The 14,058-nt window shown below is 41.7% G+C and overlaps 1 protein-coding gene across 1 annotated transcript in view; it reads left to right on the top strand.

The window, feature by feature from the left end:
- The first annotated feature begins 244 nt into the window (after positions 1-244).
- The window catches only part of RAB2A (RAB2A, member RAS oncogene family), a 45,047-nt gene continuing 31,233 nt past the window's right edge, over positions 245-14,058 (top strand). The window contains exons 1-3 of the mRNA XM_076329662.1: positions 245-386; positions 475-606; positions 10,563-10,634. Coding sequence (XP_076185777.1) covers positions 561-606; positions 10,563-10,634 — 118 coding nt within the window. The 5' untranslated portion in view covers positions 245-386; positions 475-560. The remainder of the gene's footprint in view (positions 387-474; positions 607-10,562; positions 10,635-14,058) is intronic.

Raw genomic sequence — 14,058 nt, 5'->3', positions numbered from 1 at the left:
CTGGTGTTACAGACACACGAGAACTACTATTTTGGACACCCCCAGAGAAAGCCCCAACGGCTCCGAGCCGCTGCCTCCCCTCAGCCCCACCGAGCGGCGGGGCGGGGCGGGGCGGGGCGGGCGGCGGAACCCCGCCCCCACGCCGGCGGGAGGCGGGAGGCGGCCGCGCGCCCCGGGCCAGCGGCTACCTCAGCACTTCCGGGTCGGGGGCGGGGCGGAGCGAGAAGGTGGGTGCGTGACGTCGCCGGAGGGGTCCGGGGCCGCTGGGCGCCTGTTATTGTTCTCGCCGCCCGCTCTTCCCGCCGCCGCGTCTGCCTTCCCCAGCGCCTCGGGGAGCGGCGGGAGGGCAGCAGCGACCGAGCGAGCCCGCCGGCGCAGGGGCGGAGGTAGGAGGGAGCGAGCGGTGCCCGCGGAGGCGCCCGGCGGGAGCGGGCCGCCGCCCGGTGGCCGTTAACCGTTTCCACCTCTCCGCAGCGCGAGCCCTGACAGCGAGGGCGGGGGGAGAGCGCGCGCGTCACGAAGGAGCGAGCGAGAGCCGGAGAGCCGGGGACCGGGCGGCCATGGCCTACGCGTATCTCTTCAAGTATATCATCATCGGGGACACAGGTATGCGGCGGGGGCGGGGAGGCGAGGCCGCCCCGGGAGCGGGGGGCGGGCGGGCGGAGCGGAGAGGGGCGCAGGGCCCGGCTCCCCGCTCCCATTTCCGCAGTGCTGGCGTCGTCGACGTGGTGGCTCTGCGCGAAGAGGCGGCTCCCCCCGCCTCTGCGCTGGGCCCCGCCCGGGGCCTCGGCCTGCCTCTCGGCAGCTCCGCGCCCGGCGGCCTTGGGCCCCGCAACAGGCCTGGAAGCCCGACAGCCGCCTCTGGGCCTGGCTGACAGGCCGCGAGGCAGGTCGGGCTGTGTCACGCCCCTGGCTGCGGCATCTGAGCAGGGGAGGGGGGAGGAAGAAGGCGCTGTCACTGGAAAACTTGTACCTGGGTAGTGCCCCTTACTTGCATCCCCACAGCAATGAGGCCTGAGAGGTGCCACATGCCGCCCCGCAGTTTCGTGGTGAGGCCAAGGCAACTACTGTGAGGTACCTTCAGCTCAGGCCACACGGATGCCCTTTCCAGCCCCGGCTGGAGGTGCTGTAGCAAACTGTTAAAGTGTCGAGACGCACTGTCAAAAGAAAACTAGAAGCTCTGGCTCTTTCCTTCTAATTTACAGGGACTATTATTATTTATTTCTTTTTTTGACTACTGCTTTCCCAGGTGCTTCAAGTTGCTTCTGTGGTCTCTTGCCTTCCTTACCCATTTGCTTGCCACTTTTTAAAAACTTGCTCCATTCTGTTTGTCATTGGCTGCTGTGTAACAAATAATGCTTACGAATGCTGCAGGCATAACCATATGCTGGTAGGAATTTCTGTTTGAAGCCCCTTTGCCAATATATCCTATGCTTCCTCAGCATAGTGTGGATATAAGTAGCATAATTTCATCAAACTGTTGTCAGGACAAGGTAACTAACATAGTTAACTATTGTGCCTGTGTATTGTGCATCTTCTTGTTTTCCTCATACCTGAATAAATGCCTTCTTTAATAAGTTTGATGACACAGCTGTCATTTTACATGCTATTCTAAGGATACCTGCATAATTGTACTTCATACCTATGAACCAAATTATCTGTTGCTAGAGTGTAATTATGCACTGCAGTTGCATTACACATGAGGTTGTTAAATACACTGGATGCAACTACTATGTGATTTTATTTTTTTTTAAACCTACATTTAAACTCTGGAAGCTTTTTTAGACTACTGCAGTAGCAGCTGTAGTACAAATGAATCTTAAGAAATATGTCACAGCTATAATGACCGTGTTGGAAGCATTAGGCTGTAGATGATATAAGTGAAAATTCTGATTTTTCTTGAGTATTTAGGTGAGTGACAGCTCATTAAACCAGAGGACAGGAGATTACCTGAGCAGATTCAGGGGAGGTAAGAAAAGGTTTGTCTGCCCAGGGTGATGCAGAATTCAGAACGATAGTGCTTCGGAACAGGTGTCCAGTTCTGGTGCATCTCTCTAAAAACTATAAAAAAGTGGTAGAGGCGGCGGCAAACAATTGGTTTGGTACATTGATCGTACACTGATTAAATTTTTACAATGAAGTATGCTCAGTGTAATGGTCTGTGCTGCACTTTTGCATTTCAGTTGCTTGAAATGTGAAATACAGAATGGATGTGTGTCACTTCTGCAGTTGTTTCAGCTGCTTAAGAGCCAGATATGGGAAGAGTGAGATAGAGAAGGGAAACACAGAGAAGAAAATGGCTCACAAGTTTGGTTTTTTTGGGGTTTTTGTTTGGTTGTTTTTTTTAAATTCCTGTGGCTCTTAGTCAGAGTTGCTACAGGAAGCTAATTAAAACTACTGCAACGATCATTCTTGAAGTGAATTGAATATGCCAGTAGCAGTAAGTTGGTTTTGCTTTTATTTAGATCTCCTGTGAGCCTTTTAAGTATTCTAATATAGCTAGTACTGAAAAGCCAATTTATGTTGTGCACAGTTGTTTGTTGCCAAAATGACTGTGATGGTTTAGGTGTTACTACTGTTCCTCAGACAAAGGCAGTTTAACTCACAGCTCTGCAGATGGAAATTAAGAGTGGATCGGAGCTGTCCTCTTCAGTTCCAGTGGTGGTCTGCCACAGCATTCCAACCAGGAAGATATGCCAGTGGCCTTGCAGGCCATGTAATTTTCATAGTGATAAGAAATTTATCTCTGGGACTTCATTTAGAGTCTTTGGAAATGGATCAGCTGCCTGGTGACTCAGCAATTAGTTGTAAACAAACTGTAGGAGAAAAGTAAGACAGCATCAGCTGAAGACAGATGTTAACATTTAGCTTGTCTTCCTTTTCAGCACTGCAAAACAAAGTAGGTTATGTGAGCCAGAAGCAAACCAATGAAAAACCCCTGCAGTTATACAAGACACCTGCATGTGTCTTCTCTGAATTGTGATTCCACATACTTTCATCCACTTAAGCACAGGAATTCAGAATGATCTTAATCTCTTAAAATGACAGCCACAGAAACTGACTGTGTAAGACTGCTTTTTGCTCAGCAGCTCTTGTCCCCTTGCATTGCTTGCTTCATTGGTCATTGACATTCAGTGACTTTTTCTTCTGCTGGTACTTCAGGCATGGTAGCTTTATGAACATGGGATTGATTCTATTATGGTTGTTACATTTTATATATATTTTTTTTCTTCTATGTAGTCAGAACTGTTTTAAAATCTAGTTAGTTTTCTGTTGTGGGAGAGACCTGAAATGGCATGGCTCTCTTTCAGGTACTCAAACTAGTTTGTCATAAATCTGCATGGTTTTTACATTGTATCAGTGGGACAGTAGCTGTGGAATCTCATGGAGTTGGTATCTTTAAGAGAAAAATACAAGTATTATGGAATACTGACTGCTGTGAGAGTTAACCAGGAAAAATCTTTTGATCTGGATATTTCCAAAACATTATAGGAGTTTGCAAATGCATTTAGAAGCATATGTGGTGCATTCTGCTTAGGGCTCTGAGACCTTTGCCTTGGTGGTTAATAGTGTCTGTTTCATTTTGATTGCCGGTAGGAGTTGGTGTGTTCATCCACACTCCCCTACACATCTGCTTTTGGCCACCAGTTGAGGTGGACTTCGATCTGAGCCAGGGTGAACACTCTTAGCACACAAATATTGCCTGTTTTTGCAGTTGGTGACTGAAAGTCTGTCATTTTTTTACTTAAAAGTTTTTCTGTATGATGGTGGAATCTTCTTTTCTGCATAAATGTTTTCGTTACCAGCAGTGTACCACATGGGAATAAACTGGCAATGATACATGAGATTTCTATGAAGACTAGAGCTGGATTTTTTTTTTCCCTAGGATATATAATATGCATTAAACAGGGTTTTCTTATATTAGAGTATGTTTACTAGATTCCACCAGAGAATGCTACTAAACTTTAGTATGCCTGAAATACCAGTTTTGCAATGGTAAGATTTCTTGCCACCAACATAACTTGTCAGTTGTATCCCATCTAAATGGAATACATCATTCTCTTAATGATCAGTGTTGCTGCATCTTCCAGGAGCAGGTCTGTCTTCTGCTTTTCTTGAATGTGGTAGTTCAGCAACCCTCAGAGCTTCTTGCGTAATGAACTTTCACTTGCCTTTCAATTTCTGCAGATAGTTGCTGGTTACAAACCAACAATATCTCAAAAGTTATTCTTATTAGGGGAAGATGATGAAAGAAAATATAATTGCTTGGTGATCTAATTCTCCTTACTCTCTAGAGTAAAGTAAGCTGTCTAGTCAACCATTTCACTTGTCTAGGAGACTCTCAAATGTTGAAATTAAGCGATTGAATTGGCTTTATTTTTCAGGCCTCCTTGTGAAATGTTTCTAGTGTCAGTGCACTTTGTTCTGGAAGAGCTAGCTAGCAATGTGCATGACCAGAGCCTCTTGCCTTTATTTTCTACTTGTAACAATACTAAACAGGTTTTCATCCCACTAGAGCTGGTGTTAACACTCCATGATAGTCTGAGAACTTGTTCATACTGAAAACCAGTGTACTGATCTGTACTACTTATATCTTGCTTTGAGACCCTTTTGATGATACTTTGATCCCTAAAAGAGCAGATATTAGGTATTGTGTAAGTACATCTTCTTAGCCTCTTAGAAGAAGTTAACTAGAAATAACAAACTATAAGTAGATAACCATACAGATGGTTTCATGAGACTGTTACTGTGTGCCCTTGTACTAATTCTAACCTTTAATTACCCCCCAAAAAAAACAACCAAACAAAAAAACTGACACACCCTCCCCCCGCCCCGAGCCTTGACTAAAACCGTTTTATTATGAATGGCTGGCAGTTTTGTAAGTCTTTTGTGATCATCCAGGACACGAAGAGGCTTTCTACAGACTCATGTAGTTTAATTTTGTTTGGAAAGAATTTTTATTTATTTATTTTTAAAACCTGCAGAGTTAGCAATTGGGTAGTGCCATACTAAATGAAATGTGATAAAGCTGAACAGCTCTTTTCAGTTCGTAGGTGTGCACTAATTTTTATGTAGAAAGGAAAACTTACATCATTGGCTTCAGATATGCTATTGTAAATAATTTACAGCAACATTTATTTATTTAAGTATTGAAGCTGAATCATCTTTAAAAGAGTTAAAAAGCCATTTTTATGACATTACTGTCCCCAAACTTATGTAGCCATCGTGAAGGATTAGGAGGTTATTTTTCTTCCCTTCTTGTCCATGCTATAATTGGTATGTGAAGTCCCTTTGCTCTATAACTGGCAGTTTGGAATGTTGTAGTTTGTCCTTCCTATTAATTTAAATAAAACTTACCCATTTGATGACAAAGTTGTGACTAATAACTGGCTGAAAAGAAGTTAAGAAAAATCTTTGCTTTAGGTTAATGTTTCATTATGCTTAGGCCTGTGAAAGGGTAGTATTGCACTTTGCTGAGTTGCATAAAGATTCTCTGGTTGGAAGAGGAGGGAGGGAATGAGCTGCGGCCTGTGGTAAGAAAGGGGCTTATGAAACATCTGGAAGCTGCGCAGACTACTAGAAAGAACTAGAAGTAGCTCATAAGACAGGTTAGAGGTATGTGTCTTGTGACATTTGTACTATTTAATTGCCTGTTTTAAATCTGAGTTGGTTTTAAAATCTGTGTTATTTGAGACTTGTCTGTTGTTTGAGACTGTTCTTAGCCTATTTAAAGATTTATTTTTGTTTTTTTCTAAAGGGAGGTAAGAGAAGCAGGAAGCTTGTTTCAGCTCAGTTGGTGTTGGGGCTTCCAAGCTGACATAGTTGATTACACGTGAAAGGAGGTCTTGCTCCCCTTACCTTGTGGGGTCTTCAGTAGTCTACCATGAGCTGAATCAACCTGCTAATGCAGTGGAAAACTACCTTTTTCGGGTTAACTTTTTGCTTGGGGGCTGAATCAGTTGAGTTGGCCCAGGGAAGTGCTTACCAAGGTCTGGAGTACTTTCAAGGGAGGAAACTGGACCTAGGAGGATTGGTGAGAGCAAGATTTCAAAGGGGAGTAGGTCTTCATCTCTGTGGGTGGTGAGCTGATTAATCACTCTGTCTTGTGAAGCAACAATAAGAAAAATACAGTTCTGTGAGATGGCTGAGTTAAGCCAATGTTTATCTGCCGCCAAAATGGGTGGACCTGGTTACTGCTCCTTGTCTCAGCTATGAACTTCTGCTTCTTAGCTGTCAGCATCAGCGCTTGTCTGATCCTTCAGAGAGCCAGTTCAGCTCACAAAGGTGATTTAAAAAACAAAACCAAACAAATAGATACGGTCAGAAAAGTGTAAGAGCCATTTTGAGTAAGGAGGTGGAACTGTGTGGGAGTGTCTGCCCATCAGAGGCAGCTAGCAGATTAACTATAGAGATTTGTCTTCAGAATTCAGTTCTGATACCCAGGTTGGGATGACTACTACTGTAATTCTTTTCCTCTGTCACCTTTCTTGGGCTATAGTGGTGCTTGTGTGAACAAGTAAGGAAATTATCTTAGCCCCCCTTCCCCCTTTTTTTTGAGGCATTTTTAGTTTTGAGCCAGATCAGCTAAGATACTCAAACATGAGTAGAAGGAGCACTGATGAGTTTCATCTAGTGGTAAGAAAAGCCTGGATGTTTTCCTCATGTTGACAGTAGTACACATCTGACTCTGCAGCTGACAACTGAACTTTCCTTGCCCTATTCACAGGGAGTCACAGGAGCTGAAAGGGGAGAAGGATGCAAATCAGCTTTCTTAGCAAAAGCCATTTAACTGGCTCAGCTGTATCATAACCTGTGCTATGGATCCAGAGCTGCTTTTTTTAATTGCCATGAGTGCAGCCTGCTACTGGAAAGAACAACCTTTCCCTTTGCTTATATATTTTGTAGCCCTAGCGTTGTGTACATACTAGTGTTTTGGGTGGCTGTAGTTTTATGCTGGATCCGTTTCTTGGTTTAGCTCATTGCATAATCTTATGGGTGAGAAGGGAGAGGTTAGCTTTACCACTTAGCTCTTCTGGCTTGCCGAGCAGTGAAATGAACACTAGTGTTGATATAAGGAAGGGAGGTGTTGGAGCATGGCTGGGCCAAGGCGGACAATAGCAAAGCTCTGGCAATGCTTTGCCTAGGGAAATTGGCTGCAGAGCGGCACCCAGATAAAGAGGAAGCTGTTAAAGGAGGCAGAGGAATTTGGAGAACCAGCTCAGGCTGATAGTTTGGAATTCAGAGCCGAAGGGTAAAACTACTGTAGCACAAGTTCCATTTCCCATCACTGTTTGGGTACTAAGAAGTGATGAAAGGATCCTAGAACAGGCACTTGCAAAGAAGCACGCTGCTCCCCTCTGAGCACATAATCCATTGTTTTAATTTGTTCCTAAGCAAGAGCTTTTGTTTACTGTGTTTGTTGAGGTGTATCCAAGCTCTGCTCATTTCTTGTTTTAAGATATTAAGATTTTTTTTCTCTGTGGGTGGTTTATCTGAAGCTATATTAAAGTAATTGTGGCAGTAAAATGGAGAATGAGTTAATAAATAACTGAATTTGTCCCCTTTGTGTTCTACGATGGACTATCATAGGACATGCTTAACTATTTTTCCCAGAGTGTCTGCCTCATTTGAGGTATAAGATTTACAGTGCTAAGTGAATGAGATACCTGGTAAACAGCCACTTTGCTCTTAGACTTAACCAGGGTAGTTACTTTAAACCATTTGTATGCCATGGAATTAGCTGCCATGCAACTGTTAATTGATCTTTGCAGCATCTGTTTATGTCACAGGGTGGTAAACTGCTCGGGGCTTCATATACAGCTCCTGTTCCTGATACAGGTTCCTGGCTGTGTCTATGATAGCGCAGTCCGCTCAGGCTCTGGAATTGAGTGGGCCACAAGCTATTCTCGTAAGAACTTTCCTGTTACAAACTTGCAATGTCTTAAAACTATAAAATTAAAACAAAATATTACTATTAAATGTAGGCAATAAAATAAGTACTGTCTAAAATGGATTATAACCTAAACTTAACAGGCACTACAGCTTTGTTTGCAACTTTTTGAACCTCTTTTTTCAGTCAACAACACAAAACTTGGGAACTGCCAAATGTTTTTTGCTGGAAGGTTCTGAAGTAGCAGGAACATCAGTGAACAGAAACTAGTTATTTCTTCTGTTTCTGTGTGTGAACCCATCAGTCTTCAGTCTGCTCCTAAAAGGCCTGCTACATAGAAGTAACTAGAGGAGCAGTCATCTTGTGCCAGTCTGAGAAAGGGCTTGCATCAAAGGGGCTGTGCTTGTCTGTCATCTTTGCTGTGCTGATGCTAGTGTTAGTATGTTCTGGACCAACAAGCTGGTCACCGGCCTTACAAGAAGAAGAAGAAGAAATACCAGATTGCCACTTGAGAACTAGTGCTGGGACACCTAATTGAGTGTCACTTTGTTGATTAGACTTTGAAATATTTTTCTAATGTTTGTAAGATTTGTGCACGAATATTGGATAGTTTTGAGGTTCTGGTTTATCCAGTGATGCTGAAATCACTTTGTAAGGTTAATGGCAAAAGCTATTCTACATTCTATTTCTGGTGTGATTTATAGGTTGATTTTTTGTAAGTGGGATGGTGATTATGTTCTGCGATGGGGCAGCTGTATTTCATTGGTGGTATAAAAGTTACCTGTATATGTAAACAGTGTTCTGTGAGTAGAAGAATTTTTAATATTTTAAGGTTCCTTAGAGACTTGTGTTCTCTGTCCCTGCAGCTCCAGTATTCTGCCTGTCCTTCTCCCTGTTTCTTACTTACCTCCAGCACTCTCCCCCATTCCTCATTCATTTCTCTTATGTCCACTAATTTTGTTGAACAAAATCTATGCCTGCTTCCAAGCTGCTTGTGTTCTGACAGCTTGCTATCATAAGCCAGAGAGCTACAGAAGAGAGATCTGTAAAGGCCAATGCTGCAAACTTTGCCTTGGGCTGTAGTTCCATGCCACTCTAAGCTGTTGATCTGCTGGCTGCTGCATTTCTCTTCCCTCATTTGAACTTACTCTCATGCTTGTCTGACCCTGCATGAAGCCATTTCTGTTTGCTTTGTCACTCTTCTTGTCAGGTTAGCGTGCTGACCCAGTGGACAACTGAAATGGCTTAGATGAGTTCTGAAGCAATAAGGAGAAAGGGGCACGAACATGCTGTAGGGATAGCAGCACCAACAACTGGCTTAGGCTTCTGGAATTTCTGCATTGCTTGGGATATTAATCTCCGAGTGTCATCAATTTGTCACAACTCATTTTGTGACAAAATTAAATGCAAGTCTCCTATTTTTGTTAGATGAGATTGAAACTGGCCACTTAGCTTTTAAGACCAAAATGACAGGTGGGCAGTGATTAGATTGTATAGGCTTTGTTTCCTCATGAAACCATACTAAAAACTGAGAATGCTGAATTTAGTAGTAGAGAGATCAGTGTCGCTATATGCAAACCTCTGGTACGCATATCTTGTGTCTTGCAGTATGGTTCTTTTCCTTATTCCTTTGTTTGCAGTCTTTTATTACCAGATATGTCACTCCTGATCAGCTGTTGCTGACCTCTAGTATGTGGCTAAAATCACCTTATCTTGCTGGACAGATAAAGCAAAGTGCAGTGGGAACTTGGATGCTGCAGGGTTGTATGTTATGTGATATAGTTGAGAGTTTAGAAGTATGTAACCCAAATGTATGACTGTCAAGTTTTAAAAGGCTGAAAAGATGAAATTTGACAGAGCAGAATGGGAAGAATGACCCCTCCCAAGTAAAAGAACAAGGAAAAATTAACTGTAAAAAGTATTATGTTTACAAACCTAGGTAGTTTGAGTACTCCTATTGACTGTATTAACTTTTGCTTTTCTGTGCTTTCATGAACAGAAGAAATTGCCCTTTTGCTGACCGGTGTCCATGTAATGTGAAGTAGTTAACCCATTTGGGTCTGAAATTGGGATATCTGAGGGGGACAATGTTTGTGTTGTCTGTCTGGCCGTAACGTGAACTCAGCTGTTGCCAATTCTGCTTGGACTGTTTTTTGGCCTATTGGGAACCAGCGGGCAGTAACACATAGTGGTTGTAAGCAGCCATATATGTACTGCTGTTACTTCAGCTGATAAATTAGGAGATAGGTGGGAGTGAGGTGCTATTGAGGATCTAGTTAGCTTGGAAGAAAGCTGAAAGTACTGAAGGGGAAGCAGACGTAGAGTTGTAAGCAGCAGCAAGACTTACAGTTACTGTGGAGAGAGGATATGAAATGATACTTTGAAGGTCTTGTAGGAAATGTTTTTCTGCTTAATTTTAAAGGCAGAACTACTTTTTAAAAAGAATTTTTGTTCAATTTTTGAAAATAACTGCTTTGACTTTAATTTTTCTGGAACTTTAAAAGCTGTTATAAAAAAGTTGCACACACTTCAAAGTAGGTGAAATGTAGTATTTCAAGTTCTAGTAATGAATTTTAAACAATATATACCATTCACTTAAATTAATTTCTATTGGTTCTTAACAGATTTTTATTTTATTTGCTTAAAATTTCTTTTGTTTCTTTTTTTTTAGGTGTTGGGAAATCATGTTTATTGTTACAGTTTACAGACAAGCGGTTTCAACCAGTCCACGATCTCACTATTGGTAGGTCTCTTTTGTCCCCCACAATGCTAATGGTTAAGCAGCTAGGGAACCTCAGCATGCATTTATGAGTTTTTTGTGCTGTGGTAATGTAGGATTTGTGCTGTGTTAAGGTAGCAGTGAATCTTTAGCTGATGAATATTTCTTAGCTAATAAAGCCAAGTGGAGGCCTTTTTTTCTTATTGGGAAGGTACAGTCTGAAACAATTTTAAAAATTCATAGCTAGAGTATCTCAACTGTCTCTTCAGAAAAGCTAAAAACTGGGCATGGAAGCAGAATTGGCCAAGCTTGAAATGCGTTGATGGTGGTGTGAATAGCAGATTTTTCACTAGGGAACCGAATATTAGCCTAGCCACAGAACCTTGAAAACAAGTTACAGATAAACTAAAGCAAAGTTAACCTTAAAGATGAATAAACAAATTTACTATTTGGGAAGACTAACTTCTGGATAGAGAACGATTGAAGTGTGAAGATATTCACTGTTTGGAAGGGACAGGGGTTTTTCTTCCTGAGTCCTCAACTGGATGTGGACCATTTGTGTTAGGTATGATTTGATATTGATACTGGGTGAAATGAATACATGTTGACAGAATGCATTGCCTCTGATCTAACTACAGTAAATGATACAAACTTTTCTTTATCTTTCCACACAAAATATGAGGAATAGTGTGGGAATAAATTCTTCTGTAGGCAAGCTTAGTCTTCAGATCAGTTTCAGTGTTAAGCATAACAGATGCTAGCCTCTGATGAGGTTGCAGAACCTTTGAACAACTTCTTGATGTTATTTCAAGGAACCTATCATCTCTAATCATGATGAGCCTTGGACAAAATGTATCCCTAGTCTCTATTTTCATTTTGTGCCCTGGAATAGGTAGGCTTCCTGTGTTTGGGAGTACTGAAATAGATGCTTGAAATATCAACAAATATTCTTCATCTAACAGAATGTATCAGGTGGTTTAGTTATGGCTTCCCTTTCTCTCGACAGTCCTCCCACACCTTGTGTGTGGCTGTCTAATATAATTCCAATTCTTAGGCTAACATCAGTTTTCAAATATTTCTGAGGTCTTGGCAGCAGATAGGCTGGCTGAATAAAGAACCTGAGTTCTTTAGGGAGGCATGAGTTATTGTCATCTCTTCTTCTTTAGGCTTGCCAAATATATGACACCTTATATATCACTTATGCCTTTAGCAGCCCTGTCACATCAGCAAACTGATAGGCTGTGGGGAAACAGCTTCACCTCAGCAGGGTGGTTGTAGTGCCAGTTCTTTGCCTGGCATATAGCTAGCTGAAATCTGGGAGCAGAAACTGAAGCTAGAAGGTGAACCTAGATAGCAACATAATGAGGGATGTAGGAATGGAACGTGGGAAGCTGCTTGGAAAGGGGAAGAAGGGGCACAGGCTGGAAGCAGCCTCCTTTCACTTAACTGATAGGGCATGTGTGTGTGTTTTGGCCAGGAGAATGCTTCTGCCAAGTGCCCAAACAGATTTAGAAAGACAGAGATAAATAAAGAACATGGGTTCAAAGTCATAGGAATGCCCATGCAGGGTGAGATGGCATGGGTGGATGTTACCTAATGTGCTTCCAACTGATGATGTTAAAACTCCTGAGAACTTGTAGATTGAATAAAAAGGCTTGTGTTACATAGCCTAACTTTTTTCAGTATAATACAATGATTTTGGCCTATGGGAGTGCAGATTCTATTCCTGCTGTGAGGAACTCGGGAGAGTAGAAGGAAAACTGAAATTGGACATGTGGGAAAAAGACATTTCATCTAGAGTTGTGCAAAACGTAGCCCTAAATTCTAGTATAGCTAGCCTAAAATGTTATCTCTAAGATGTAAGAAATTCAGAGAGAAACTTTACCTCTAATGAAAACAAGATGGGGGGAAAAAAATAGAATACATAGAAGCAGGTATTTTTCTGTCTTTGAGCTACATTCAGAATTGTGGATAGTTGTAATAGTGTACTCTAAAAGAGCTTACAATGCCACAACTGTCTCAATTTATTTTTCATTTGGGAATTGAAGTGTCTGTTATTAAAAGAAATGAAGGAGGGAGGGAGAAGCTGCATTGATGCAGTTGCAGGGGAGGAACAAACCCAAAAAAACCCCAAACACACAAACCCCCAACCGAAAAAAAAAAAAAGCCCACAACATTTGTAGGTAGATATGGGTGACAAAAACCGTTGTTAAAATTCTGTTTGGTTTGCCCATTGCCCTTAGGACATGCCCTTATTGTAAACTTGAACAGCTTCTATTCCTTCTTTAAAAGAACAAACTTACCATCAAACTGTGTGTGTTGTTTCAAATTCAGAATTTTCTCTCAGCAGATACTTTGATGGAACAGGATAAATACTCTTTTAATTTTTCTGTGGGGTTGTGTGTAGAAACTAAACATTTAAGATGATTGCTGGATTTAAATCAGCAGGTCTATGTCTGCATTTTGAGATCAGGTAATACCTGCAGTGTTGACACTTGTAGTAGGCCAAGAACCTTCCCCTGGTGTTGCAGTTGACTTCAGAGAGAGCATTGTCATTCACCTGCTTCCTCCTTTCTGCCCCTCCCCCTCCATTCTTTCAACTTGTTTGCATACAGTTACCGCAAGTTATTTGGATGCTAAAGAGAGCGGGATGTTCTCTGGTCCACAGCTTTTATTTGGCTCTGATACCCTGTGTGTGGGAGAGTGGTTCCTCCTTGCCCCCTTCCCCAAAAGTTATTCTGCAGAAAGCAATGCTCCCCCCACCCCCCACCCCAAATATTCTAAATAAGCTTTTGAGGAGATGTTTGGAATACTTCAAATCAGGGCTGCTTAATTGGAAGACTTCAGTCCAAATATAGACAGTGACCAATTTTAGACAAAACTTAAGCTACCAGATCTTTTTTTTTCTGAAATAATGGATATATGAAGCATAGATTAATGGAAACTTGATAGCCTTTAAATATGTCCACTATCTCTAGGCATTTGTCAGATTTTAACTACTGTAGTAATAGCCTCAATTTATGCTTAATTTATTGTTAATGATCTTAAAATTGATTTAAAAGATGGTACACAAGGCTGAATATTTCTACTGAAGAAATTCCTTTTGTTTATTTGAAACATTAATTTTTTTTCTCCTCAGTTATTAAATTTGATCTTCAACTAGCTAGAATTTTGGAAGCACTTTTTCATAAAGGCAGATGAGTTTAAATTAATACAGTAATAAAGTTTATCTTGTTGAAGGTGCTATTTCTATGCTCACTTAATAAAATATTTTATTGATAGAGATTTGTAGGTTTAATTTCTTCTAAACTGGCTTCAGCAATCTGTCATTGGTAGAGTGTTAAAATAACTGTGACTCTTCAATTTCCTGTTTGCATTCAAATGGACATGTTTTTCTCCCTCTGATCTAGAGCTACTAGATTGTTTGGAAAACTTTGTAGCAAATACC

Source organism: Aptenodytes patagonicus, chromosome 2 (assembly GCF_965638725.1).
Source record: "Aptenodytes patagonicus chromosome 2, bAptPat1.pri.cur, whole genome shotgun sequence".
NCBI classification, from domain to species: Eukaryota; Metazoa; Chordata; class Aves; order Sphenisciformes; family Spheniscidae; genus Aptenodytes; species Aptenodytes patagonicus.
The sequence above is the reverse complement of the archived record's forward strand: the minus strand, read 5'-3'. Positions and strand labels throughout refer to the sequence as shown.